This window comes from Nyctibius grandis, chromosome 8 (assembly GCF_013368605.1).
Source record: "Nyctibius grandis isolate bNycGra1 chromosome 8, bNycGra1.pri, whole genome shotgun sequence".
NCBI lineage: Eukaryota > Metazoa > Chordata > Aves > Nyctibiiformes > Nyctibiidae > Nyctibius > Nyctibius grandis.
The window spans coordinates 10,224,099-10,250,957 of record NC_090665.1 but is presented as its reverse complement, the minus strand read 5'-3'; the positions used below and the strand labels follow the sequence as shown (position 1 = coordinate 10,250,957).

At 46.9% G+C, this 26,859-nt stretch overlaps 1 protein-coding gene across 1 annotated transcript in view; it reads left to right on the top strand.

Moving 5' to 3' along the window:
* The window catches only part of AP2M1 (adaptor related protein complex 2 subunit mu 1), a 28,120-nt gene extending 2,585 nt beyond the window's left edge, over positions 1-25,535 (top strand). The window contains exons 2-11 of the mRNA XM_068406658.1: positions 8,659-8,771; positions 14,217-14,482; positions 15,884-15,966; positions 20,211-20,346; positions 20,444-20,585; positions 22,885-23,004; positions 23,516-23,651; positions 24,378-24,475; positions 24,622-24,733; positions 25,080-25,535. Coding sequence (XP_068262759.1) covers positions 8,698-8,771; positions 14,217-14,482; positions 15,884-15,966; positions 20,211-20,346; positions 20,444-20,585; positions 22,885-23,004; positions 23,516-23,651; positions 24,378-24,475; positions 24,622-24,733; positions 25,080-25,214 — 1,302 coding nt within the window. The 5' untranslated portion in view covers positions 8,659-8,697 and the 3' untranslated portion in view covers positions 25,215-25,535. The remainder of the gene's footprint in view (positions 1-8,658; positions 8,772-14,216; positions 14,483-15,883; positions 15,967-20,210; positions 20,347-20,443; positions 20,586-22,884; positions 23,005-23,515; positions 23,652-24,377; positions 24,476-24,621; positions 24,734-25,079) is intronic.
* Positions 25,536-26,859: the final 1,324 nt, after the last annotated feature.

Sequence of the window (26,859 nt, the reverse complement as noted above, 5' to 3'; positions counted from 1 at the left end):
TTCAGCTTATGGTATGCCTCTTAATTAAATTATGCAGCCTGTCTTTCCCAGGATGAAGAGATTGGAGCTACTCTTGTTTAAAACCAAGTGCAGCCGCTGGCCTTCTGGAAAGTGGCTAGTGCAGCCCTCTGAGCAAAGCTTAGACACTCGGATTAGCTGCTGGGGTGATGACATCGTTGTAAGCCTTAAGCCTTTTGGTTTGATAATGGCTAGCGCTAGCCTGAAAGGACTGGTTTTCTGAATAACTCCAGTTTGCCAGAGCAGCCTGACGAATCCCCCTCCTGATTCAACTGTTGTCACTTGTCCAAGATCATACTGATTTCTGGAATGCAGAAATCGTTACAGTTGGTGATTTACCCTCAGCCGTCTGGGTGAGAGCTGCAGTACCTCTCCCGGCTTCTTCCTGGATGAGAACTCTAGTAGCTAACGTACCTTGAACTGCTTAGTTAGATAAGCTCATTAATGCACAGGAGTCTTACTGTTAAGTCAGAACCCAAACTTTCTTTTAATAGACTAGTAAATGGGTTGGTTGCTTTGTGCCAGCTTATTAACTGACTTGTGATTGCTGTTTCCTAGATATGCTGTGTAGATTTGAGAAATGAGTATTCCTGTTTTCATTCAAAGGGAGTGATGTCTGTGCTGTGAGAAACTTCTGGCCCCTTAATGGGAGTGACAAAGTCCAGAGTAGTAGTCTTGAGCTCACTAGTGATCATTTTGTGTCCGTTCATACCCTGTACTTGGTGGCACAGGAAACTGTGAAGCTAACAGTTTGTCTCACAGTGGGGCCGTGGCCAAAATGGCTTTGCAGATGAGCAGGAGTCCCCTTAGCTCTGCTGATGAAGCCTCAGTGGTTTGCTCTGTCAGCGGTTGAGTTGAAGGTAACTGGCAGACTGTGTCACACGCTTCTTTTCATCGGCTGAAGTGCTATGCTCTTTTCTGGAGAGGTATCTCTGGAGTGAGAACAGCACCCGCAAGCTGGCTCAGTAAAATACAGCTGATCCTAAAGGTGCGTTCTAAAATGAATGGACAAGTGCACTCAGTGCTATCAGGATGCTACCAGTACTGGCCAAATCCCGAGGCTGTTGGTGTGCGGGTGGTAATGTGTAACTGTAGTTACATTGTTAGGGGCAGCATAAGAACTCCTGTCCCTGCTGTCAGGCTGCTCCTGAGCATTTATTCTTGAGCTGCTGTGTTACTGCTGCACCTCTGAAGAGAGAACATAGAGGGTTTGCTGAGCAGACCAGCCATGATAGTGGCCAGGCCTGGCTCAAGAGTTCAGCAGCTTCTGCCTGTGCTGAGCTCAGAGAAGCTGGCCTGGGAGCAAACAGACAACTGCATTTGCTCTTTCCTGAGGCAAAAATACCAATATATGCCCAAAGCTTATGGTGGCTCCAGTACCGTTAGGCTGTAGGCACATTGCTAATGACATGTTTCCTCCAGACAGTACCTCATTCTTTTAGGACTGGAACAAGCATCTCTTGCCTGGATGTGAAGCTGCATTACTGCAGCCATGTTGCCTTGTACCACTGCAGAAAACTGACTAATGATTCACTGTTTTTCCTAAGCAATGATTTTGAGCAGATCAGCTTTTTTATTTTTTTGTTTTCATTTGTGCAAATACAGTTATAAAAGGCAGGCAACTGCGTTCCGAAGTTTGTGATGTAGGCTGAAGCTAGCACTGTTCCTGCTAGTGCAGGGGAGGATTAACGGTCTACGTGGTGTCACCTGAAAGACTTCAGGTCATGGGACAAATGTGTTGGAGAAAATCACTTCTTTGAATGTCTGTATATCTGGGATTTAGGCTAGAATTCAGCTTTGTCTTTCATACCCTACTGAACAGATGACTGTGATACTGAAGTGGTGTTTTGTTGCTGGTGTGATGCTGTGGCTTCTCAAGTAGAGAGAACATGGTAGGTTAATGCACTGGACAAAGACTGGAGAATTGGTACTGTTTGCTGTGGTGTTTCTGGAAGAGTTGCTGCAGATACAAACAAACCACTGCAGAGGGAACAAACTATGCTTGTTAGTCCATTCCTTACATCTTCAGTCTAAGGAGGCTCCATGCTGTATGTTCATTTTTCTACAGCTGTTCTAGGTCAGAATCCACGAAGAGGCAATGGAAGTGGAATGCTGGGCTCTTAGATACTGCAGGAGGGAGCTGCTGAATCTCCACTTGCTAAATGCAGATTTAGTGCATCGTCTCACTAGGTAGCTCCCAGTTCAGCCACTTGTTGCATCCCAGAATATGCGAAGCAACTGACAGCCCAGCAACAAGATCCTGCTGCCCGCGCACGTGCTCCTCACTGCACCCACGCATTTCAAGTGTGTGGCACAATGTAGGTCTGAAAGGGCAAAGTCCGATGGCTTTTGGAGAACCACCTGGCTTTAGGTCAGACCTAATAAATAGAGCATTTTCCATCTATGATAGAGTGAGTGGACAAAAGCAGGTTTTGAGGTACTGTGCTTTAATGTGTCTTTATGTTTCTCTGGACTCCCTTGGTTATGAGGCTTTGTCTGATGTGTCCTGATGCACATCCTTTGCACAGCATGAGCAGTGGCATGATTTGAGATGAGTATGCTTGATTCTTTTTAGGAGGTGCACGTTACAATGTCAGTCATTGTAGGTCCAGCCTGTCCTGCTGCTTTTCAGTTATGTAACTACTGAAATGCATTCAAATCCGCATCCCAGCATTTTGTTTTTATACATGTTCTTTTTTTCTGGCTGGCTGTCTTAATGTTGTAACTTTGCCACAGTTGCTATAAAGGTGTATCTTAATGCTCTCATTTTCACTTGAGTGAAAAGTCATTTCCATGTAGCCTTAACTCCTAGTGGGTTTTTAAGTGTATATAAGTATGTGGTCTGTCTATGATGCTTTTCATGATCTTTTTCCTTTCTATTTATGGGTTGAAATAGACGTATATGGGAATGCGAGTACTTGGGAGCAGAGCAGGAAGTGTACTGGCCTTAAGTATTTGTGGGAGCAGCATTCAGATGTTAGATCTCACTCCTACCCCAGTAGCTAGCTGCTTGAAGAATGCAGAGTGTATTGGGAGAGGACTGTTGTTCCTAAATTAAGGTGATTAGTCACCAACTGGTGTGAATTCAACATACATGTGGATCTTGTCTGTACCTTAACTAGAATAAATCCATCCATACTATAACTAGAAAACAGGGCTGTAGCTAGCAGTGTGGAGCGGGTCGCCATATGTTCAAGCTAGTGAAACAGAAGGAGCGGAGCTGCAAAGCTGTGAGAATGCAGTTGATGGACTGTTAACCCAAAGGCTTCAGCTAGAGTCACCTTGGTTTCTGGGCACTTAGTAATAAACAGTTGAAGAAGTGATGGGCTTTGCTCTTAAACTGTCTTTCAATGAGCTATTAGCCTGAGGAGACTCAAAAACAGTGTAGGGCAAGCTCCCCAGAAAAGGCTGACTGAGGAGAGGAGCAGAATGAGTCATTGAAAGCTGATTGAGCAATGCTGGGAAGCTTTCTGAGTCATGTCGCTTATGCACAGCGAGCAGATGAACCCATGTCCTGTGGTGGATTTCTTATTCTGGGGCCTTCTGATTCCAGCAGCTGTGAGTCACTGAATGTCAGTCTCAAATTAATTTGAGCCCTGTTCCCTGCAGTTCTTAACTGTTGCAAGCACTAGGATCTTTCATTTTCAAAGCTGATCTGCAAAGAAAACTGTTCATTGTTTAAAAACGTGTGGAAGATCATACCAAGTCTGAACTGTACCACTAAAAACCTCATTCTAGTTGCAGTGTAACCTTGAAATAGCTGAAACGAGTGTCTGTGAAACTTGTACCAAAACACAACTGAGGATCAAAACAAAACAGGCTTATTTTCACTGAAGCCACTTCAAGGAGAGCCATTGTCATCTTAAAGAGCCGTTCTTCTTGCTAAGCTTTAAGCAACTTCCGTTTGCATGCTGCCCTTTGTATAGCTTTCCTCTCATCTGTTCATATATCTCTGGGCTAGTCGTTCCACCCCTTGAGTTTCCAGCTGTGTGGATATGCTCCCATTAGCTGATAGAAGTAACTCTGTAGTGGGGAGGGGAGTGCAGTCAGTCTGATCTTGTGTCTGGGAGGGGTGTAATGCAAGGCTTGAGCAGAAGACTGGAATGTTGTCAGTGTTCCCTGAACTTCCATTGTGGGCAAACTTGGTGAAGGCTGAGAGAACGACACTGCACCAAACCGAACGTGCTATGAGCTGTGTTGATGCCATTGTGCTGTCTATGCTTGTGGTGCTTGGAACTCTTCAAGGTACTGGATTGCAGAAGTTGAGCAGAGCAAGGAAGATCTGCTTATAATTGTGTTAAATACCTTGTGCACTTGGGACCTCTTTGGTCCCTGATCTCCTTAGATGGGAGTGCAGCAAGAGGTTTATAACTGCATGTGTCCTTCAACTACTGCAGAGACCTGACGGATAGCTGGTACAGCTGGGTTAGTCATCTAAACCTGTTTCCTTGTATTCTCTGTCCTTAGCCCATGTGACTTTGCTCGGTATCTGGAAACACCTTACCAATTGTCTGACACGGATCGAGTTAGGTAAATTGCACTTAAATGTGAATTCAGGTTTAATCTGTAGAGCTGTAGAACTGTGGGTCTTTCAGGCTTGAGGAGAATCGTAACTGGTATGGAGGCAAGCTGCTACTACATGTGAAATAGTGCTAGTGCATATCTCTTGGGTATATTTAGCCAGTGCAGGGGGATCTCCTGGGGAGTGTTTTCTTGACCTGTCCTTACTGTTATCTGACTGTCCCTTTGTTGCCGATGTCAGGGACAAGACACTGAGCTAACAGATCTGCAGTATGAACCAGTGTGGCTCTTAAATGTGCAAATTAAGCTGGTTGGGTTAGGAGCCAACTGTGCGTGGCAAGCTTGAAGCCTGAACTCAGCTCACAGTATATTTCTATAAGGAAGAAGCCTAGTATTTCTTTGTGTTGACAAAGAATTTTTGGAAGACTAAAAGCTCTTGAGTCATGCTGTATCTACTCTCCATCTAACATGCTTTTGCGAACATGTAAGATAGGCAAGCAGTTGACTCTGCTGCCTAGTACTGTGATTCAATTAAAAATGCTGATATTTTTGCCTGTAACTTAAGTGAAGCTATTACAGAGTATGTTCTAACCTAACATATGAGAAAGCATAGCCTCATTATCTCAATGAACATTCAAAGTTTGTAGATCTTCCTGAGAGAAGGTTTTTAATTTCCAACACGAAGCTTGATCAGCAGTCTTCTACGTGTTTTATAGTAATGTAGTAAATATTCAAATCAAGGTTTTTTTCAGAAAATGATTGGCTTGTCGTGCAAGCAAGGGGCTTTGTCTTGTATATACTGTGTCTGATCCTGTTGATCATCAAAGCAGACGTTTCCTTTGTGCTAAAAATAGTGAAACAAATAGCTTAAGCAGCATTAAAACCCAAGAGGGAGATTATTTTTTTAAGACTAGGATGTGCTTTCTAGGAATCTTCTGGAAAGGGTTTGTAGGATTCATATGATCCAGCTTTGACCAGTTGCATAAGCTTCCAGGAAACTATTCTATACAATATAAGTCTTAAAGAGGATGCGGGAACTCTTCTTCACCTTTGGTAGCAATAATCCACATCCAAATGCGGAAGCCAGCGCTGTAGCAGTCTGAAAAGACATCCTTGTCTCTTATCTGGCATGAAAAAATACTAATTAGGAACAAATTTCCTAGAGTGGGCAACAAGTTGTTTTCATTGTCATAATGGTTCTCATTTTTTCTTCATCATTTGGCCTGTGTGAATGAGCTTTCAAATGTTTGCTGAATTACAGCTTCAGCCAGACTTGTTTGGCAACTGTATTCAGATATTCTCCATGTTTTGGGTTCTAACCCTGCACATTATCTTTCAGTGGCCTACTGCCTGTTAGGGCCATGTGTGTTTCATGTAAGTAGTCATGAGCCTGTGGTACAGCCACTTCCTTAAATTTGAGAACCTGGTTTTGTTCTGTTGACCAGCGGGATTGTCTCTGTCTTCTGCTGTGGGGATGCTGGCCTTGCTGCCAGCTACACTGCGTAGCCTTGGTCCCCTCTGTGGGACAGTGAGCAGCTACAGGTGGCTTTTCCCACTCTGTAACTGCATGGGAATCTCAGACTCTGTGCTGCCTCTGTCTTAATAGGTTTGGTTACAAAGACTTATCCTGGAAGTAAATGAAGTACTCGTATCCTGAAGTTGTAAGGTGTCACTAATGGGAATGGAAGAAAAATATATTTGAAAACCTCTTTTGTGCTAGATGGAGTACCAGACATCAAAAAATGTTGATGACAGTGCCACGTGATGCCACTGACAAGTGGCAGGAGGCAGTCTCTTAATAGCCAGCGACATTCAACCAGCAGAATGTGGGAGTAAAAGCCTGGAAGCTCACTATGAGCTTTGGGAAAAGTGTTCGTCTGTCTGTTTCTCACTATTTTGACTTAACAACTCGCTTTTATTCTTTTTTCTTTTTCCTTTTAATGAGCAGAAGCAGCCATCTGGTAGCTGAAGACCCATAGCAGAGAAGTATGTGTAACGTTACTCTCTGAGGACTCATTAGATGTAGCTAAAAATGTTGGTGTAAGGGCTTATGAAATTTAAAGTTTCTTTCTGAAATTAAAAGTGGCGGCTGCACTGCAAATCTTGTTGTAGCACAGAACTCACGTATGCAGTAGTTCCTTCACATAGGCAGCTACTTTACTTCCTCGAACATAACTTCTAGAGGATACATTACTCTTAATACTCCAGGCTTCTGCCCTGGAAGTCCTTTTGTCCCTCTGATGTGTATTGCTTTTGCATTTTTTTTTTCCCCTGACCTTTGAGATAATCTGAGGCTAGGTCACTTTAACTTCATGTTTGCTGTATTCCTGAGCAAACACATACTGGTTCACTGTCGGCATCTGTCTCTAGGCTAGCCTCTCCCTATCCTTCCCACCCACCCCAGACAAGTGGGTGTAGGCTGACCCACCCTAACGGCAGTGTGGAGATGGTTGGTTATCTAATGCTCTGCAGTGCCAAAGCTGAGAAATACCTGTGGGAGCGTCCCGAGACCAAGTCACGAGGCTTGCCCTGTCGCATTTGTAGGGCTCTTCTCTGGACTAAGCCAACCAAGCAGTTGATAGAATGGGCATTATGACTTGGACCTAAGTGAATAGGAGTGCATATGACTACAGGAATGGGATCTGGTGAAGCAGCTGTGGATTTTAAAAAGTCTTCTGCATCAATAATGTCTACCAGCTTTGTAGCTCTATTCAAAACAATCTTCCTGTGAAGAAAGAGAAGATTAGCGGTTTAAGAGGGTAACTTCTGAGGCACTGCCCCCAATTAAAGTGGGCCATTGTTGAGATCTCCCACTCCAAAGGCACCTTGTGGCCCAGCTGCTCTCAGTTTGGTTTCTGAAGTGTTACTCAGTACTGCTGCTAGGGATCAGCAAAGGCTGTAATGTTGCCATATAAAAACTACATAAAAGTGGTAATAAACCAAGGTGCACTTGCTGTTAAGAACTCCCTCCTGTATAGTGATAGGCTTGGTGACATCTCAAACACTTGTGTGAATTGCGTGTAAAAAGACTACCCGTGAATTGCATCTGATTTGTGTCTCTGTCACTGGGGAGATAGACACTTTATAGTAGAAATAAAGGGTCTTTGATTTGCTTGTAGTTCCAGGCCTGTGTGTTTTCTTGTATTCAAGGGATAGGCCAGACACTACTGATACTTGAGGCTTGATCCTTCCATGTGGATGAATGGAATGAGACTTAAACCTGCATCTATATTTCAGTGCTAATTTTAAGCTTTGGTCCTGGCTACAAATTGCAGTCACATTCAGAGCCTCATGTGTTACGGGATGCGTGGTAGCTGTGTGTAGACCTGAGGTCTTGAGTTGCTTCAGACAAGCTCAGCAAGTCACTCAGCTGGGCCTCTGTCAGGATTCCTTCAGTGGCTCCTTAGGTCTGGAACAAGGCAGTTGGTTCCCCATGGGCTGCCTCATTGAGCCCTTGTTATGGTGTTCCCCTGAGGGGCAGTTCTGCAGCAAACGTGAGGGAATGCTGATCTGGAGAGACTGGCGTGTCATTAAGGCTCAGGTCTGTTGTGGTACATGCAGTCTGTACTGTGTGCTGGGAACACATACTTTTCTGTATAAAATCCCAACAGATCAAAAAGTATAAACTGTAACTGCAGCAATAAGGCTACTTCCTTCCTGTCCGGAGTAAAACACTGTTTCTAATAGGCCTTTATAAGTAAGGAGCTCTGTACTCTCCTCTGCAGGATGTAAGCATGAGGCAGGCAGTCGCTTCCAGCATCCGAGCCCCTCCTGAGTCTCTAGCTGCCCTCCTGGGCCTCAGCCATGTGCTAGCCTGGCCAGATGTAACAAGATAAATTAGGTGAAGTAGCCCACGCCATCAGACTTTTAGGAATATTTCTGAGCATGCCCTCCACTTGTGCCTCCCTGCAATCTGCTGGAGTTCATTACTCCTGTGGCATCAAGATGTGTGCTATCAGGTCCTTACCACCACAGATATTGTAAGAATTGTCTTCTGGTTGAGGATATGTGTGACAAAAGGTGTCCGTGCCCTGGCTAGTAGCCAGCAGGTGTCAAAGACTGACTGCTGTACTGCTTGTTGCCATGCAGCCTACTGATACATGCACTCTCTTGCTTCAGGTCTTAAGCAACATGGGAAGAGAAGACTGAAGTTCCATCATGATCGGAGGCTTATTCATCTATAATCACAAAGGAGAGGTTTTAATCTCTCGAGTCTACCGGGATGACATTGGGTAAGTGCTTCTGGTGCATCCTTGGTCTTTGCATTTCTGTCTCATTTTGGTGCAGACAACAACCCAGAGCTGCTTTGTTCTGCGTCAGCTGTGCATGCATGTAAGACTGCAACTCAACCTGCTGCTCTAGGCTTAGTTCAGAAAACAAAAGAGTTTGTTAAGCCCTGCTCACCTACAGATGGTAGTAAAGGATGGCCTGCAGGCAAACCTAGGACTTTCTTTTGGATGGTAGAGATCTGGCTGTTACTCCAGATGCTTCAGCAGCATAGACTGCTGCTGTGGGAGTCTATCAGCCTCACTGTAATCGTTAAAACTTTACGGGAGCAGTAATGTGGGAACAGTCTGCCATGAACTATAAGCAAGGCTCTGAATTAATTTCAAACACCGATGTCTAGCATCAAGTACAGGCATGCAGAAGACTGTGGTCTTGGAAAGCTGTATCTGCAAGCAGTCTCGTAGTAACCACGGCTGTACACTTAAAGCTGGCGTTCTGTCCCCCAACTTTGTATGGCAGCCTTGTATGTAAAAAGCTTACATTCACTGGGAATTAAAGCTGTGGGAAGCACTGAAAGCCTTCAGTAAATTGTAGGTGTCTCGTTGCCCTTCACACAAGTGTTATGATTCTCACTTAGACTGGATCTGTACAATCCTTAGGCTGCTGGTTCCCAGAAGGGAGCTTACTAAAAATTGGATGTCTTATAGGCAGTGGGTAGTGCTATAAGGAATCCGGTATCAAGTGATGATGCTTCTTGGACTGGAAGCCTTAAGTGGCTTTCTCACACAACACTGCTCCTCCTAGTGGGTTTTCGTTAGTGTTAGGCATTAGGTGGAAGTTAGTAATTGAAGTTAATGGAGTTAAAACATAGCTAATGGCAGCAGGGCTGTGGTGTGTGTTAATTCAAAGTCCTATGAGAGAGATCCTTCTGGCCAGTTTAGGAAAATATGGTTTGTACTAGGTCTCTACAATGAATCATGGTAGGATGTGCTGTGAAATAACTTGTTGCCGTGAACTACAAAAAAAAGTCAAGCCAGTCTGCCTTCAGACTGCTCTGGTATAAAGAGCGTGTCCCTTCTGGTTATAGGTTGTCTCATGGAGGTTAAAAGTTGAGGCAGAACTAGTAGCTAGTCACGGCTTGCCCTGTTTCATTGATGGAGTAGCAGTCAACACAGTGTCTGTAATAAGGCTTCACCTAATGAGCTTTAAATATCTTGGCTTGTTCTAAGTCAGCTAAGGCAGAGTAAAGTAGCTGTTCTAAGGTTGACTAAGTTGTTCCAGGACTTCCACACAGAGCTGAGCCAAGGAAGTGTATTTCTGAAGCAGAAAACTGCTGGCTACAAAGTTTTGTGTCTCCTCTGCTGTACTAACTCATTTCAGTCTTGAATACTTGTTAGCTGAAGCTCTTTAGAGCAATTCATATGCCAGATCTGACTTTGTAAAGTTTCCCTGATGAGTAGGTATCACAGTGACTGAGCCAAGCCAGTCTGGATTATAGATAAATTTTGAGAATATGTTGTGGAGGGGGCTAGGGACACTGTTACTGCAGTTTCTGGCAAAAATATTTTTTTTTTTGTGGCTTGCAAACTTGAAGATAGGCTTGTGCTCTAACTGATGTTTGTTCAAGAAGGCCTTTTAATTTAAAAGGCCTTATGACTGTGGAGATGTAAACTGGGGAGTGAAGCAGTTATTTTTAAGGTAGTGACCTCCTATAGCTTTTTATCTTGGCTCATTCCTCTTGTAAAGTGAGTGGCTTGCGTTCAGTACATGATAAAGTACTTCCTGCCAGCTGGCCAGGCAGAACTAGAAAATGGGATTTCCTGCCTGATCCTACCTAACTTTTTCATTTGGCAAAAGGTGCCAAAAAGATGCAAGTGTTTTCTCTAGGGCTTCAGGGATGAGTGTTCCCTGGACTGAAATCCTCCATTCAGTTCCTGTGAAAGTGTCAGTCTGGTGACTTAGGTGGAGCCTGGTGCTGGCTGTTAACCGAGCTTGCTCCCCAAGGTGTTGGATTCCTTCTGAAACAAGCCTTCAAACCTGCTTTGGAATTTTTTAGATGTGTAACTTTATAAAATGAGCTGTCTTAAAATGGCTTTGTCCCATCTTGTGGTGTGTAATCAGGTAACTGAGAATCTTCAGCTCTATAGCAAGCAAGTGGAGTTGGATATCTGCCATTTCCTATTCTGAACACTAACGTCAATACCAGGTCTGCTTAAAAGCTTTTAGTATCCTAACCTTCAGAGGGAGGTAGAGAAAGGAACAGCCATGATACTGCAGCTTGTACTCAACTCCGTAGGAGTTCTGTCTCTAACCAAACCAGGTGATAGATTTCTAGAACACTCTACAGTTTTTAATTCCTAAACGATAGCTCTGAAGTGCTGAGGGCTGAGTCCATCCAGCTTGTTGGGAGGTAGGTTGAATGGGAAGTGAGCATAGCTGCTGCCTGTCTTCATGTGGGCTCGGAGTGGTTGATCCTTAAGACTTCTTGGTCTTGGCACTTGCCTTTGGCATTCTGAAGCCTCAACCTGTATGTTGGGAGAGATTAAAGGTTATCTGTGGTTATGAGAAGCCCTCCCCTTGCACTGTTTAAGCATCTAAATAAGCACATGCTTGCTCAGATGTTAATGAGCAAAGTGACGGTCAATGAAGAAACCCTTCCCTCAACTTTGTTAAAGGCAGAAAAAGCAGAAGTACCACAAAACTTGGACTTTCTTTGCTTGCAACTTAGAATGGCTTTAGTGCATGTAGTGCATCTGTCCATACAGCAGCCAGCTGCATGCATAAGCAGCCTCTTAAAAAAAAAACAACCCAAAAAACAAAGCACTATGCATTTAATTCAGGATACCATGGAGGGCTCTACTGTGATCTTCAAGTGCCTTGTTCTTCAGTGGCATAGTCATTGGGAGAACCTACCTGCATTTAAGAATGTAGCTATTAAGTAAAAATAAGCTATTTGAAACTGAGCAGCTTACGTAACAAACTGCATGCACTTCAAACATAATAGGCATTTGGTTTCTGAGCTTCTAATACATCACTTCAGCTTCATGGCTCTTGACCCTTAAGGAAAAAGTGCAAGCTGGATAGAGCAGTGTCTGAATCTGTAGGATGTGCCATCTCTCTCCAGATGTACTCCAGCTCTATCAAACTTGCTGTATTTCCTGTTGGCTGGACCAAGCCAGAAAGCATCAACCCAAAAAGCTTCAAATGAGAAGTACTGTCATAGAAATGCCCACTCAGACTTGCAGCCCTGTTCTGAGGCAGACTGGGAGGAAGATACCTGAAATTCTGCGATCCCCAGGTGATGCCTCAGATTGAGCCGTTGGAGTTTTTCCCCTCCAAGGCCTGCTACATGTTATTAGCAGAGCAAACTGGGTATCACTGATGTGATACGGATGCAGCTCATCTGGACTAAATGCCCAGTTAGCCCTAAAATTCAGGCAAACACAAGTCCATCCACGCTGGCAGCCTGACCATGGCATGTCAGCGTTGTGCCTTGCGAGGGCTTCATTGCTGCTGCAGCTTGTTGCTGTCCATCCAATACCCCTTGGCCTTTGGTGCCCAGGAGCAGGGGGAGGGGGTGCTGTTTGGTCTCTCCTTATCTCTTTGGATTCATTGTGCCTTGTGTGTGTTTCTAACCCTTTCTCTTGTTGCTGTCACTCCTCCTTTCTCCGCTGGCGCCATTTCTGTCCATCCCATCTCATTGGCTGCTGTAGCAATAGGTAAGAGACGCGTGGTAGGCCATGACTGGCACTGCAGAGTGGGCAATTGGTGTGCTAGAAAAGCTTCACCAACCTGAGGCTTCTCCTCTAGTGTGCACCAGTCTGGTTGCTGGTTCTGGTACTAGTTCTAGCGGGTTAGAACTTGAGGCTGGGAGGGTTAATGCTCCAGAACAAGCTGAACTTCCCTTGCAGGGCTTACTGGAGGGGAGGAATGGGGCTTTTAGATATTATTATTTTATGGTAGATTAAAGTACTTATTAAAAAACTAAGGTAGAAATGAAATATTAATTTTACTCAAACTTGCAAACCTTCTGGAGCAATAAAACCTGAGAAGTATTTGAAGGCCAGAATTTTGCTTGTGGGGGAGCGTGTTTACTGATGAAGCTTCTGCATGTGTACCCAGACCTTCAAGGAGCAAACACCTGCTGTGGTAGCATATGTTCCTTTGAATACCCTTTGTTTTCAAACTCGGAGCTGTCTGCTGGATTGTTGACAAGCCTCAATGCTTACGAGCATTTGTATGCCTGTATCCTTGCTCGTGAGGCTATTATTTCTGTCTGCTCAAATGTGGTTCTGCACAATCAGTACCATGGCCTTGATGCTGCAGTCGGAAGACCCCCTGTTCTACACAGTGTCTGAGAGTATGAGTAATAAAGCACAACTAGATGAGTCTTGGCTTGGTGTGTAGATTATTGCTTTAACTCTTGGTCTTGTCATGTAAAGCACTCAGGCTTCCTTCTTGTGTTCTTAGGATTGGTGGACTTTCACTTAATTTGGGGAGTTTATCCTGACTTGTAGCTACGGGACAAGGAAACTCTAGTGTGAAAGAGCTGGCATCCAGAATGCCACTCAGACATCCCTGTTTACCCAGGAGGGATTTGTTCCCTGTCGCTAGTGTATAGGCCGTTTGGAAGCAGCTAGGGGAAGCTTGCACAGCGCCTTTTCAGCACTGCACAGAACCTCTTTACCATGGATAGTGCTGAACCATCTGTGGGGACCATAAGTCCATGTGCAAGAGACCTCTTCTGAAGCCTAGCAGGCTTGAGAGGACACATGTAATTAGAAAGCCAAAAATGTTCCTAATCCTGCTTGCTGCTTTGAGCTTGCCCTCCATGGTGTGTGGGGCATGGAGGTGAGGTGGATCTGAGAACGAAAGCTCCCTTTCATGGTGTGCCTGGACACTGAGTTCTGTCAGGTGACCCAGGTGGGTTTTGCTGGTTTTTCGTCAGTGGTGTGTCTGGGAGGAACTGCCATCGACAGATATCTTGGGAGACTACAGCTTGCTTTGGGGCAGGAGTATGAAGGCCTGGGCATGCAGAGTAAACAGTAATTAGGTATTTGGTCAAAACTGGGCTCTTTGAGCCATAAGCTTCTACTGTCTTTGTTCCCAGCTATGGCAATCAATTGGGAGTGCTAGCAAAATTAATTGAAGGGAAGGTTCCTTTGCCTTCTGACTCCAGATGGAGGTTAGCTTCTCCTGACTACAGTTGCACTGTAATCCAAAGCTCCTTAGAGACCAGTAGTGCTGTCTCTCCTTTAGTTTGTGCAGAATTTAATGCCTAACTCTGCTCAGAGCCTTCACTGGTCTCTCTTGGAGACATCCCCAGGCACCCTTCCTAAGTGAGCTTGGTGTATGTAGTTCAGTGTTTGACTGTAATCTCATAAGCAGAACTGCAGCCAGCTTGTTTTCATGTAGACTGTGCTAACGTGTCTTTGGTGATGATCTCATAGGCGGAATGCCGTCGACGCCTTCCGCGTCAATGTCATCCACGCACGGCAGCAGGTACGCTCGCCTGTCACCAACATCGCCCGCACGAGTTTCTTCCATGTCAAGCGTTCCAACATCTGGCTGGCTGCTGTCACCAAGCAGAATGTCAACGCTGCCATGGTATTCGAGTTTCTTTACAAGATGTGTGACGTGATGACTGCCTACTTCGGGAAGATCAGCGAGGAGAACATAAAGAACAACTTTGTGCTGATCTACGAGCTACTGGATGGTGAGATGTTTCCCTTATCTGCTGTGTGATACTGCACTTGGTCATTCTAAAACCCTTAGCTTAGTTTGATGTACTAATAATCCTTGAAGTATTTTTTAATGTGTGACAGAGTTCAAAATTACTTGTTGTGCTTTCTAATGCCACTTATGCTGGAAATGTGGATAATATCTCAAGCCTTGTGTTGATCGTGGCTCACTTAGCTGACGTGTTGGGAGCTGTGCACTTGTATAAATGAGGCAGCTGGTACTGGACCCCAGCTTCTGAGTGGATCCTGTGTAGGTGTGGGGCTATCATTACACTGAGGTATATAAAGAAGGCTATCGTTAGCGCCTCTAAGGCCAGCCATCCCAGCTAGTGCCCAGGTGGCTTTAGCACTGTATGGTAGCAGTCACTTGAGGCTGCAGTTGGTTGCCGCTGTTGGGTTGCGGCTTAGAGGCAGTTCTGAGACAGAAGGAAATCAATAAAACCCAACTTGCTCTGTCCCAGCCCTACCTCCCCCAGTGATACAGCTCCACAGAAGAATAATAGTGTCCCTTTAGCTGCTTGTGATATCAGCCTGCCTGTGGAGATTGCCCTTGAGCTGTCCCTGTTTTGTATAACATGAGCACTTTGTATTAGTTATGCTTCAATTTGTTTTCCAGACAAGGCACCGTGCGGGTGTGTCCTGGGATTCTTAGCCAAGGGTCACAGTGACTGATGGTTTCTCTATTCCCTCTGGGTGGGTCAAGAGACTGCTCCTTCTCTGCTTTGGTCAGTCTCCTAGTAGGCACAGTCAGATCAAAACCTGCCTGTGTGGTGTTACTCAGTATTCATGTTAGTGGTCTTTTCTCCCCTCTAGATCTCTTGTGGGTTGTTCTCTTCCTCTTTGAGGAGAGTGGGTGTTAAGTGCCCTGTCTGTAGCTAAGCTCTGTTTCTTTCCCACACTGACCATCCTGCAGTGCCACTACTCTGCTGTTATTTTTTTAGGTTTTGATTTTTATTACATCTTCGTAAGAAAATTAAAACTTAAAGAAAATGCTGTGAAGATAGATTGATCTGCATTGGATAAACCCTCTTTATTGTCTCCTGGATGTTTTTGGAAAAACTCCTCAGTGTGCCCTGTGCACATGGCTAGACTAGTTGGTATTTAATCCTGAAGCACAGTTGTATTTAAAAAAGCAGCAAATTCACCAGTTGGATGGCTTTTCATCACCCCTCCTCTACACAATATTGCACTGGGAAGTCAATTTAGCAAGGCTGTTTATTTTCTCTTGGTAAGGAATGCTTCAGCAGCTTGTCCAGAAATCTAATGTGTAAGCAGTGTCTGTGCACTATTTGGCTCTCTCCTTATAGGAATGGTTAACTTGGTTGGTATGTTTATACCTTGCAGCTCTGAATTAACCTTCTTTTACCTTTCTGTAGAAATCCTGGACTTTGGCTATCCTCAGAACTCTGAAACAGGGGCCCTGAAGACCTTCATCACTCAGCAAGGCATCAAGAGTCAGGTAACCAGAGGAATTTGGGGTACAGCACTGCTCTGCTGGTTAATTTTCTGTAAGCCTGTTCAAGAAAGTATGGTCTTAGTTACCAACTAACCATTTGACCTGTGCTGAGTGGAGGTGCCCTGAGCAGATTGAGAACACCCTGGCAGAGATGTAGCTCAGTGGCATCTCGTTCTAGGTGTTTGCGCTTGTGTGACCTCGTGTTCCCTGGCGCATGATAAGATGGGGGAGGAAGGGCCCTGAGCTAGGATAATGCCAATCCCTTGCATGTAAATGATTGCTGGCTTCAGGCTCTGCTCTGTGTCAGCTTCTGACAGAGGATAAACAAATCTACCTGCTGAACCAGAAATAGCTCTTCTGTGTGTGAATCTTGCTGAGCAGGTCTGTTCTCCACCAGCCTTCAGTGCTTTGAGCTGTCAGGCTTTCATGCCTGCCTTGTCATGAAGTATTCTTCAGCCTTGTGAATCTCGCTGTCAGTCAGGAAGCTGATGTTATTCTGTCACTGCCTGTAACATCTTTGCCAGTCAGCATCAGTACGATCTGAGCTTTCTCATGTTAGAGATGAGAATCCCTACTGTGCATTTGGCACAGTATTAACCCTTGCAACAAAGTTTACATGGAGGTAGAAGATAAAGGGCACATGGGGCAAAAGACACTTAAATTGGACTGTTTTGGGGAATGTGTTTTAAACTAGCTCTAATCCTACTCCAGGCTACAGTCCTTAAAACGAGGCTTCCCATCTCGACAGCTCATGCTCAACCTCTGAAACCAAAGGACTGTTAGAGTCGCTGTTTCTCATGTCCCCAAGGAATATGGCTCACCTTGTCCACCTAACACAGCTATGCAACTCGTAATGAGGACTCAGCCTAAAACTCTGTCCTCTCTCCTGTGTAGCATGTGAGTCAGGAAAAAAGCTGGGAGTCAGTTTGTACTGAAGCTGTCTGCAGCAGAGATCTGGGTGAAGCTTCAGCCCCAAGGTGCAAACAGAAGCGAAGTGCCAAACAAGAGCCTGCCTGGTGACTGTTCTTGTTTAGGATAAGCAGAGGTCAAAGTATCTGGAGACTCTTTTTCAACTCTGTTCATCAGCACTGCCTTCCTAAGAACCCCTTCTTAAAATTTTAATCTACTAGTAGCAAGACTAGCTTCATCTCTCAAGAAGGAGGTGAGAGAGAAGCTGCCCCTGAGCAACATGTTTTCTGCTAGAACAGCAAAGAGCGTTTTGCAAGAGGGCATGCATGTATCAGTGGCCAGATGTGAGTGCATCCGGTCTCAGTCCCCCATCCCGAGCCCTAGGGTAAATCACTCTGGCCTTCTGCACTCTGACATTTTGGGCAGTCAGCACTCAAGATAGCTGAGTCAGGTCCTTTTCCTAGGAAAACTCTGAACTAACCACCACCCTCACTTCCTTCCCTAGTTCTTTTTTTGCTTTTGTCTGTTTTAACAAACTCTTACGCTGTTTGTGTGCAAACCACTGTCACAGCATCTTGCTTCATTCAGCAGCAGGTTTAGTCTTTCCCTTACAAAGAGGAGTTGGGACTTCAGCTTTACATAAGTAAGCAGTTATTCTGCTCTGTGTTGGAATTTTGTGCAGCCCAGTTCAAAAAGCAGAAGTAACCCTTTCCAGGCACAGTTTGGCAAGGGCAACAACTGAAACAGTACTTGCCGTATTTCCTTGTCTGCTCTCTACTCTGGTACATCTAGCCTCCAGCTCTTTCACTTGCAGCCAACTTCTGGCAGGTACCTTGGACCAGAATCTGGGGCTGGGTGCCCGTCATCCGTGTTCCCTTGTCCTTGCTTGGTTCCGCATGGTGCTTTCCTTGGGCTTGTGTCCTGCTGAATTTAAGGAGCAAAATGCAGAGTTATGGCAGACTTTCTAAACTCAACTTTTTGGCATTGTTCTTAATGAAAAATTTGAGGTGTACTGAGCTGCTGCGCTCTGAATGCCCACCCTGTATGGCTACAGTGGTCTTTCCAGGGCTGGTGATCTTGGAATACAAGATCTGCTTTATTTTCTTTGAAAGTGGGTCCGATATTGCTGCGTTGCTTGCCAAGGGTAGTACCCCTGTGCTCTGGGAATGGGGTGATGTAGCATACAGGTTTTAAAAGGTGCTGGTGTGCAACATGGCTTCACTTCTAGTCCCTACCCATGAAGTAGCTCACTACTCAAACAGCAGGACTGCAGCCCATGATGATGTCCTGTATCTATCAGAACTGATGCAGGCATTGGCTTGGATATATTTCTTCAGCAGAGGCTAAACCTGCTCTTACAGCTCGACATGGAGCTGTGCTCCATGGGCTCAGTTCTCACTCTTCAGATCCTGTCTGCATCTGTCTAGACTTCACTAACTAGATGCATGCTGTAATTTTCTTCCTCTCCAAGTGCTTTCTGGGAGTGTGAGTTGGTCGACTCTTAATTACAGTGTTTCCCCAAACCTTACACATACTTCAGTGCTAAAATGCTAGTGTTACTTTTTGAAAGTGAGGGCTGCCACCGGCTGCAAGAGCCCAGGAAACCTGCTGGTAGCTGCCTGCCTTTAACCTAGTCACCATGCTGGCAACTGAGTACAAGTTGGATATTCTTGTCCCATTTTAGCTGATTTATTAATCCAGCTCAGGGGTGCTCCCAGTCCTGAGAAGTTTCAGACCTGGGTGCCTTCAGTCCCTCTCTTAGGGAACACTTATGCTGCTGGGTGATCTCAGCTTCAGCACTCCCCACGCATCTGCTTCCAGATCCATCCAGTCACTTTCTGTAGCGACCAGTAGAGGCTCATGGCACTGATGCTGTTGCAGGAGATGGGAGTGCCAGCACGCAATCAGTGTCCCTTTGGAAGCCAGAGAACTGGGTATTACATCTACATGTGCCTCTTCTTCAATGCTTTGTTCAGGCTTAAGAGGAACAAGGCAGATAAGGAGGCTTTTTTTGTGGGACAGACAAGGGAGGTACTTTGTACTGCATTGAGCACTTACCTGGGCAGTTCCCGGGGGAGTATAAAAATCTCTGTCTCTTAGCTGTTACAATAATGGCTCTGCTTGCTCGAGGAGTGACCATGTCTGTGGTAAGAGCATGTGTGAAACCAAGCCACTGCTGGTTTAAAGCTGAGATCATGTACTGCCACCCTGTGGGCCCAGTGCAAGGCTGCTGGGACAGGACCCACTTTTGTGTTGTGCAGTTGTGGCAGTGGAAGAGGCAGAATTAACGAGGATATAACTTTATGCAGGACCCAGACTTAAAATGCCTGCAGTCCTGGGTTCCTGGTACTTCCCATAGTCTGGGCGTTTGTGCCATGGTAAACATCCAGGCCTTGCTGTAGGAGCAGGAGCATGACGAGTCTGCTCTGCACAGGAACATTCCTGGGAGTGGTGTTTGGCGTGTCTGTCACTCCCTCTGCTCTACCTTGTATTTGGGTGGTGCATAATGGGCCAAGTCTGAAAAGCCATTTCACTGCTAGGAGCACTGGGTTTCCTGGGGGGAGCTAAAGGTCAAAGCCCCTCATCTTGTTTTTGCTAATTAGCTACCTGATTAGTGATGAGCTGACCTGCTTTGTTCCTGTCCTGAGGTAGCCTTAAGCCTAACCTGCCTCTTTCTCCCTTCCTCCCTTTTCTTGCTATTGACCCGCTTGCCTGTTAACCCTGTGTGCTCCACACTTGCTGCTATACATCTTCTTCTTGACTTTCTGCGTGTGACTGGACCCCACCTGTAGCATCAGGTAGGAAGCCTCCCTGTGCCTCTCAACACAATCCTTAGTGCTTTTAGGAGGCTTAGAGCCTGGATGATGTTAGATGCACGTTAAACTAGTGTTGCTATGTAACTCTAATGACTGCAGTCATTAAGAAGCAGTCCTTGGGAACAAGCTGTGTTGTGGCCCTGGGGTTTTGTTAGATAAGAGTATGAACTGGTCTTTCAGCTGCTTTTCTATTTAACATGGATTTATGTGACAATCTTGAGACATGATTTGAATGGCATTGGTGGAGCCCATGCCTCGCTGCACCTAGACATAGCCTAATGGACTGGCTAACAAAATGGAAGAACCTTTCCTGCTGTCATTATGACCAGTTTTTGGTTAGGCGTAGGATTTGCTGTATTGAGGAGAGAATGGGCAAATCATGGGGGCTGTGACAGCACCCATATCTAAGTGTCAAAAGCAGTTGTGTGTAATAAATGGTAAGTGGTTGCTCTTAGATTTAGAGCAAAATTTCTTAGTCTTTGAATTTATCTAGAGGTCTAAGATGTCATTTCTTCCCTTCAGACTAAGGAAGAGCAGTCCCAGATCACCAGCCAGGTGACTGGACAGATTGGATGGAGACGTGAAGGGATCAAATACCGTCGCAATGAACTCTTTCTTGATGTGCTGGAGAGCGTAAACCTCTTGATGTCCCCCCAGGGTAAGCAGGAGGTGTTGAACTGGCATCCTTCTCCCTTTCAAGGTTTGTGAGTGGGGACTTGTGTAAGTGTTCTGAACTGTGCCCTTCTCTACACCAGGTCAGGTTTTGAGTGCCCACGTCTCTGGCAGAGTGGTGATGAAGAGTTACCTGAGTGGAATGCCAGAGTGCAAGTTTGGCATGAATGACAAGATTGTCATTGAAAAACAGGGCAAAGGGACTGCAGATGAAACGGGGAAAAGGTAAGAGGCGTTGGGTTAAAAGCCACTTGCCACCAGGGACTCTTATGAAAGGGCAGCACTTAATAGCTTTTCTGATCTGACAGACAAAGCTGATCTTTTCTTTCCTTCAGATGTTACTGCTTAACTTTTCTCTGGGTAGGTCAGTTGTCATGCAAGCTATTACCCTGAGGGCCTCAATACAGAGGGCTTCTCTACAGCACTTCCAAGTATTAAGATTCAAACGTAGTGTTAAATATGGAGTTCTTGCAGCTGGAAACACTTCCCCAAAATGGATTCTCCCAGAACTTGTGTCTCTAGCAGTTCTAGTCAGTGCAGAGACTCTTATTCATAGGATGCAGTAGCAGTGCTACCAAGGAACAGCGAAGGAGCCCCTCTGACCATAACCTGCTCTACCTGGGCTGTTCCCGCAAACTGGAATGGCTGACAGACTAACACTGGGTAAGCCCCTCCTGCTGACATACAGGTGGCCAGTGGCCATGTGAATTGGAGGCTCGTCTTTTCTGGGAGCCCAGCTACCTTCCTTCCCAGCTGCACCTCAGTCAGTACCCACACTGAAGCTGAAAACAGGTCTTATGCCTTTTCCAGCATTTCTGCTTGGGGTGAAGACATAGCAGCAAAGGGACTGCCATTTTTCTCTCACTAACCATTTGCAACTCAACTGTGTTTCTCTTGGTTGTTTGTGTTTGGTTTTTTGCTGTCCCACAGTGAATTGGGAAGGTAGATAATCTGCTTCAGCTGTGTGTGCACTCTGCTCTCCCCCTGTGTCTTGCTTCATGTGACTTGTGCATGTAACTTGCATCTCAGACACTTTCCATGATGGTTCCTGTAAATGGAGCTGAGCTGCTATTTGCCTTTTCTCTCAGAACCAAGCCAAGAGCTATCACTTCACTGTCACCTTTAAGCCATCTTTCCTATACCTGAATCTAGCTAGTAGAATGGATGAGCCTCAGGTGGCTGCCCAGTGGGGATATACTCTAGTGAAAACGTTGTCTGCGTAGGCCTCTGAAGAGTCAGTAACACTGTGACATGAGTGCCTTTGCCTGTACATGTGCCTTTTTCTTGAGTTACAGAAGCCAGATAGATCAGGGACTCTTGCTAGGTGTTTCTCCCTAGCTGTGCTTCTCCAGTGGACAAGAGCTTGGAGATGTTACTCTTGAGAAGCATTTAGTTATGGGGTGACAGCTGCTGCCAGTTGCTTTTTGGCATCTAGCACGTGGCAGCACCAAACCCTGAGTAATGCTGCTTGAGACCTGGAGCAGTGCTAGGCAGCAAGGCTCTCCCAGCAGTTTTCCAAAGAAACAGGAACTAGTTGGCTAACATCAGCTGTTGTCTGGGCAACAGATTAGGAAACTAACTCCCACTTATGAAGCACAAACTACACCACTGGGTTCTGTAAGTAAACAGCCGGTCAGCGTGGGGTCAGTCTGCTTCCCGTTTGTGCAGGCAATGGGGGTTCCTAGGACAGCTGAACCTGCCTGTAGTGCTTATATTACCTCAGCACACTTGCATGGCTGTCCTGTTGCTCCCAGCAGTTGAGGCAGCCTAGATATCACAATGCTACACTGCTGCACCTTCTCTGCACTGCTGCCTCTTCCCTTGCTAATGCCTTCTCGTTTTCTGGTCCCTCTTGGTAGCTGAGAGTTCTTGGCTGACCTCAGGACCTCTAGCAAGGAAGGTGTTCTCAGGGACTAGAACGCGGCACCAGTGGATAGATGGTAGCTGTGTAGAGTTTTTTAGAAGTGAGAAATACAGACTTTTATGGCATAATATTGTGGTCTTTGGCAAATCGGTTCAGAATCAAACCACCTGCTAGCAATACAGAAATCAACAGCTGTAAAGAGATTTCTGACCAGGAAGTCCTTGAACCTGGCATGTCCTGGCTGTGTGGCAGTGGGATAGCTTTGTGGACAGGAAAGTGTTTTCTCTCCTTTGAACTGTGCTGCGAAAAGACTTGGGCTGGCAGAGTTGCCTTGGCAGTACTGAGGTGCTGCGGGCAGGCAGACCCAAGCGTTGTGTTGCTGGCTATGATGGAAGGGTGCTCCTCTAATCTCTCTTTGGGGAGAGGAGGGAGGGAATTCTTTTAAACAAGCTTCCTGAATTATGATTTTTGTGGTGGTGAAACAAGGAAAGTCTGAGCCAAGAGGCTGCTGTCCCCTAAATCTCTCCCTGCCTCCCCATTTCCTGGAGACCCGCAATGGCAACATGCTCTGTAGAGTAGTTTCTGCCTGGGCAGACTTGGACTGCACCAAGATACCAGGGTTGCAGTTTGCACTTGTTTAACTGTGTCTTGTGTTTCTAGTGGCAAACAGTCAATCGCCATCGACGACTGCACTTTCCACCAGTGCGTGAGGCTCAGCAAGTTTGATTCTGAGAGGAGCATCAGCTTCATTCCACCAGATGGAGAGTTTGAGCTCATGAGGTACCGTGGTGGGGGATGAACAGGCTGGTGGTGGCATCTGCTTGCTGCTACAGTAGTGTTGCTGCTCTCAGGCAGACTTGCAGCCCTTGAGCGCTTAACAAATACACACTCACTGCCTTGTTTTCAGAGTGGAATCTCTTGGGTGTCCCACAAATCCTTCTGTTACAAATGTGGTAGAAGCCCAGCTGCGTGGTTTTCTTTGCCACGACCATAGTGTTGGATGTGGGTTTCCTTACCCTTTAGCTTGCTGTATCTGGTTTTTTAGTGCTTAAAACTGGTGTCTTTGAACAGAGCCAGGAACCAGATACAGAACTTGGAACTCAAGAAACCTGACTGCCTTACAGCAGCACAGATCTTACTGCTGCTTCCTTCTGGGGTGGCTTCCTTTCTGGCTGATGTTTCTAAGCTGTTTCCTGTATGCAGAGGCTGTCTTTTGAGGGAGGTGGTACAATTTGAGACCATAAGGGAGTTGACTCCTCTTCAGAGATCACTGTTGCTTCCATCTCTGCAGATATCGAACCACTAAGGACATTATCCTTCCCTTCCGTGTGATCCCACTGGTGCGAGAGGTGGGTCGGACCAAGCTGGAAGTGAAGGTGGTGATCAAATCAAATTTCAAACCTTCCTTGCTGGCCCAGAAGATAGAGGTAAGAGAATAAAATCCTACGGTCTCTTGTGCCTGGGAATTGTGCCTCTACTTTATGTCCCCTGCTGCGGAGTCCTCACAGATGAGTCCTCAAGCTTGTACAGAACTGAATGCCCCACAGATGTGTGGTGCTGCTGTGCTGTGGGAGGGAACTGCCATAGACTAGGGAGGTGGAAGTTGTTTTCAGTTGCGCAGCTGCCTTGGCAGAGGCCTCATTCCCTGCAGCAACTGTTCCTTTAATGTCTTGGCCACTGTGAAAAGTTCATGTTCTTCTCTGTGATCTGACGGTGTGTCAGGCAGCAGGCTATGAGCTCTGTAAGACAGGCTAAGGGTGGCTCTGCAGCTTAGTCCTCTTCTGGGAGAGGCTTACTGCTGCAAACCTGGGCTCTCCAGAGCTTGGTGCAACCAGACCTCCCTGGCCAGCCTGGCATCCTTCCTGAGCTCATCTGCCTGACACTAGCCAGGTTTCCTGCAGCCTGAACTGGAGAGCTCTGCCCTGTTCCTCACTGACTGTTGTGGATTCTGAAAATGTGTTTGAACCGTTACTTCAAAGCACGAAACTGGAGAGCTAGACTAGGATGCCTTGTGGTAGCTGATGTTCTCTGGGCCCTGAGATGGGGGAGAGAAGGCCAAGGGGTCCAGGTCAGGCAGTTGTCCTCTGAGAAGACTGCACAGAGTGCCCAGGCTGCAGTGTCCTTGCCCCTGCTCACCAGACTCTGCCTTCCAGGTCCGGATCCCAACACCCCTCAATACCAGTGGAGTGCAGGTCATCTGTATGAAAGGGAAGGCAAAGTACAAGGCCAGTGAGAATGCCATTGTCTGGAAGTAAGTGAGCGTGTTGGCTCTGGGGTTCTGCAGCGGCAGGGCTTGGGGAGGCAGAGTCTGTTCAGTGCTCCTCTCTGCCCTGAGCACGTGTAGTGAAGGAGAGAAGAAACTCAGGCACCTTCTCACTTCTGGGCTTTCTCTGATAGGATAAAACGTATGGCTGGAATGAAGGAATCCCAGATCAGTGCGGAGATTGAACTGCTGCCCACCAATGACAAGAAGAAGTGGGCTCGGCCCCCAATCTCCATGAACTTTGAGGTGAGTCCTTGTCTGCCTTCCAGGGTGCAGCTAACCTTGAAGAAGCTTTGGCAGTCCAGTCCCTTCTGCCCTCGTGGGAACTGCACAGGTTTGAGTGCTCCGTGTCCCAAGCTGGCATGTGACTCTTTCTAACGGGAGGCCAGCCAGGTGGCAAAGCTAGTGGATGAAAATGGCACTTAAAGCCACTAGAATCTGTCACTGTGCATGCAGGGAGTCAGGGGAGGGAACAGTGGCTCCTGGTGTCCATTTTTAGATGCATAGCCCAGGGGTCCTCTGGCATTTGTGTGTGGAGAGCATCTTGCACCTCTGTTCCAATGCTCTCCGTTGCCTTTCCCTTTCTCGATAGGTCCCATTTGCACCCTCCGGGCTGAAGGTGCGCTACCTGAAAGTCTTTGAGCCAAAGCTGAACTACAGTGACCACGATGTGATAAAATGGGTGAGGTACATCGGCAGGAGCGGGATCTACGAGACCAGATGCTAGCCCCAGCAGGCTGGCGGGCTCCCTCTTCTCCAAGCCATCCTCCGCCTCTCCTCAGTCTTCAGCTACATTCAGAGAAAACATCTGCCTGGCCCCTCTAAGAAGATTGAAAGCCCTTGTGGCTCACCTTGGGAGCGGACTCGCCTGCCTGTGCTCGGTTACCACCCACGCTGCAGATGAAGTTCAGAACCCAGTCGCGCGCAGGGCTGCAGTCAGCCGCCTGCTCCCCCGTCCCAGGGTGGGGAAGGGCTAGTCTAACTCCCATCCTCTTGTGATCTTTCTAGGGAACGTCCACCATTAAACTCCTCTTCTGTTGGTGTCTCACTACTTGCATCATATCCTAGTATTTTTGAAGTTCTTGTGCATATGTACTCGTAGAATAGACCTAAACATAGACTGGACAAATCTGAGTTGAAGTTACCCTGGCTTCTGTACTAGCTATTGCTGTTGTGGTAGATGTTGCTGGCCGGTCTGAGATGCCTGGGGTGGTGAGTTTGTGGGTCTTCCACCAGAGGAGATGGTGGGCTCACCACATCTCACCACCACCTTATATTTCTTGCAAAGTCATCAGTATAGAGTCCTGCTGTGGGAAGGTTTGTGACCAAAAAGGATGAGGGTTTAGGCTCTTGCTGGTGTGTATGTGGGTGGCACAGCATTTCAGGGCCTTAGAGCACTTACCCACCTGCTGCTGGCTGGAGCCAGTCTGTCCTTTCCAAATTGTCCCAGGGAGTGGGGGCCAGCTGAGCTCTGTCAGGATGGGAACAGGGTCTGTCCTCGGGAATCGAAAATGGAGTTGGCAGTAAGAGCCCCCTGCCCCAGCCTGCCCTCTCCACATGTCTACCGAACGCTTCTGGGCCATAGGAATGCTGCTGCTACCCACAATCCTGCTTCTGGTAGTGTGGTCTCCATTTTGTACACTTTGTGATTTGTCCAGCTCTGAATCTAATAAAGTATGTAGAATGGGGAAGGCCACCTGCGCTGCTCTTTGGGACTTGTGGTGCCAGAGCCTGGGCTGTGCTCCGTGCTCATGCCAGAGGGTCTTGGGGCTTGCGTTTGTTGCTTCCCCGGCCCTGGGCTGCCTGGGTGTCAGTTAGGTGGAAAGAACAAGCGATGCTTTTGCTGCTTCCAGCAGTGCCCATGCTCGATTCCAGCTCCCTGGGGCCAGGAGGGTGCTCTGGCCTTCCTCGCAGCCCTGGATCAGCAAAACCTTGCTGTCCTCCTGGTGCGGCAGGTCCAGCTCCCTGCAGGCCTGGCTTCTCAGGGGGACCTTGGGGGGGCTTCCTTGTGAGCAGCCGAAAAAAAATAAAAGGAGTTTTCCCTTGTGAGAGGCTGGAGGCAAGGAGGGCGCTGTGCCCGGGAGCTGAAGGTACCGGCACCCCCTGCAGCAGCTGTGCCGGCCCTCGGCTCGGGCCCCCCTGCCCTTACCCCGTGTCGGGGAGCAAGGGCTGTGCCAGCCCCAGGGACCTGCCCCTGCCTGCGTATTCCCAGTGCCTTAAAAAACCGCCCCAGCGTGGGGCTGGGTGTGCGCCGAGGAGCAGCTCTGAGGCCTGGAGCTCCTATTTCACCTTTTAAAAGAGGCAAAAACTCCAAATCCCCGTAAAAGCTCCCCGGCCGCGGGGCGGACGCGCCGGGTGGCAGCAGCGCTCGG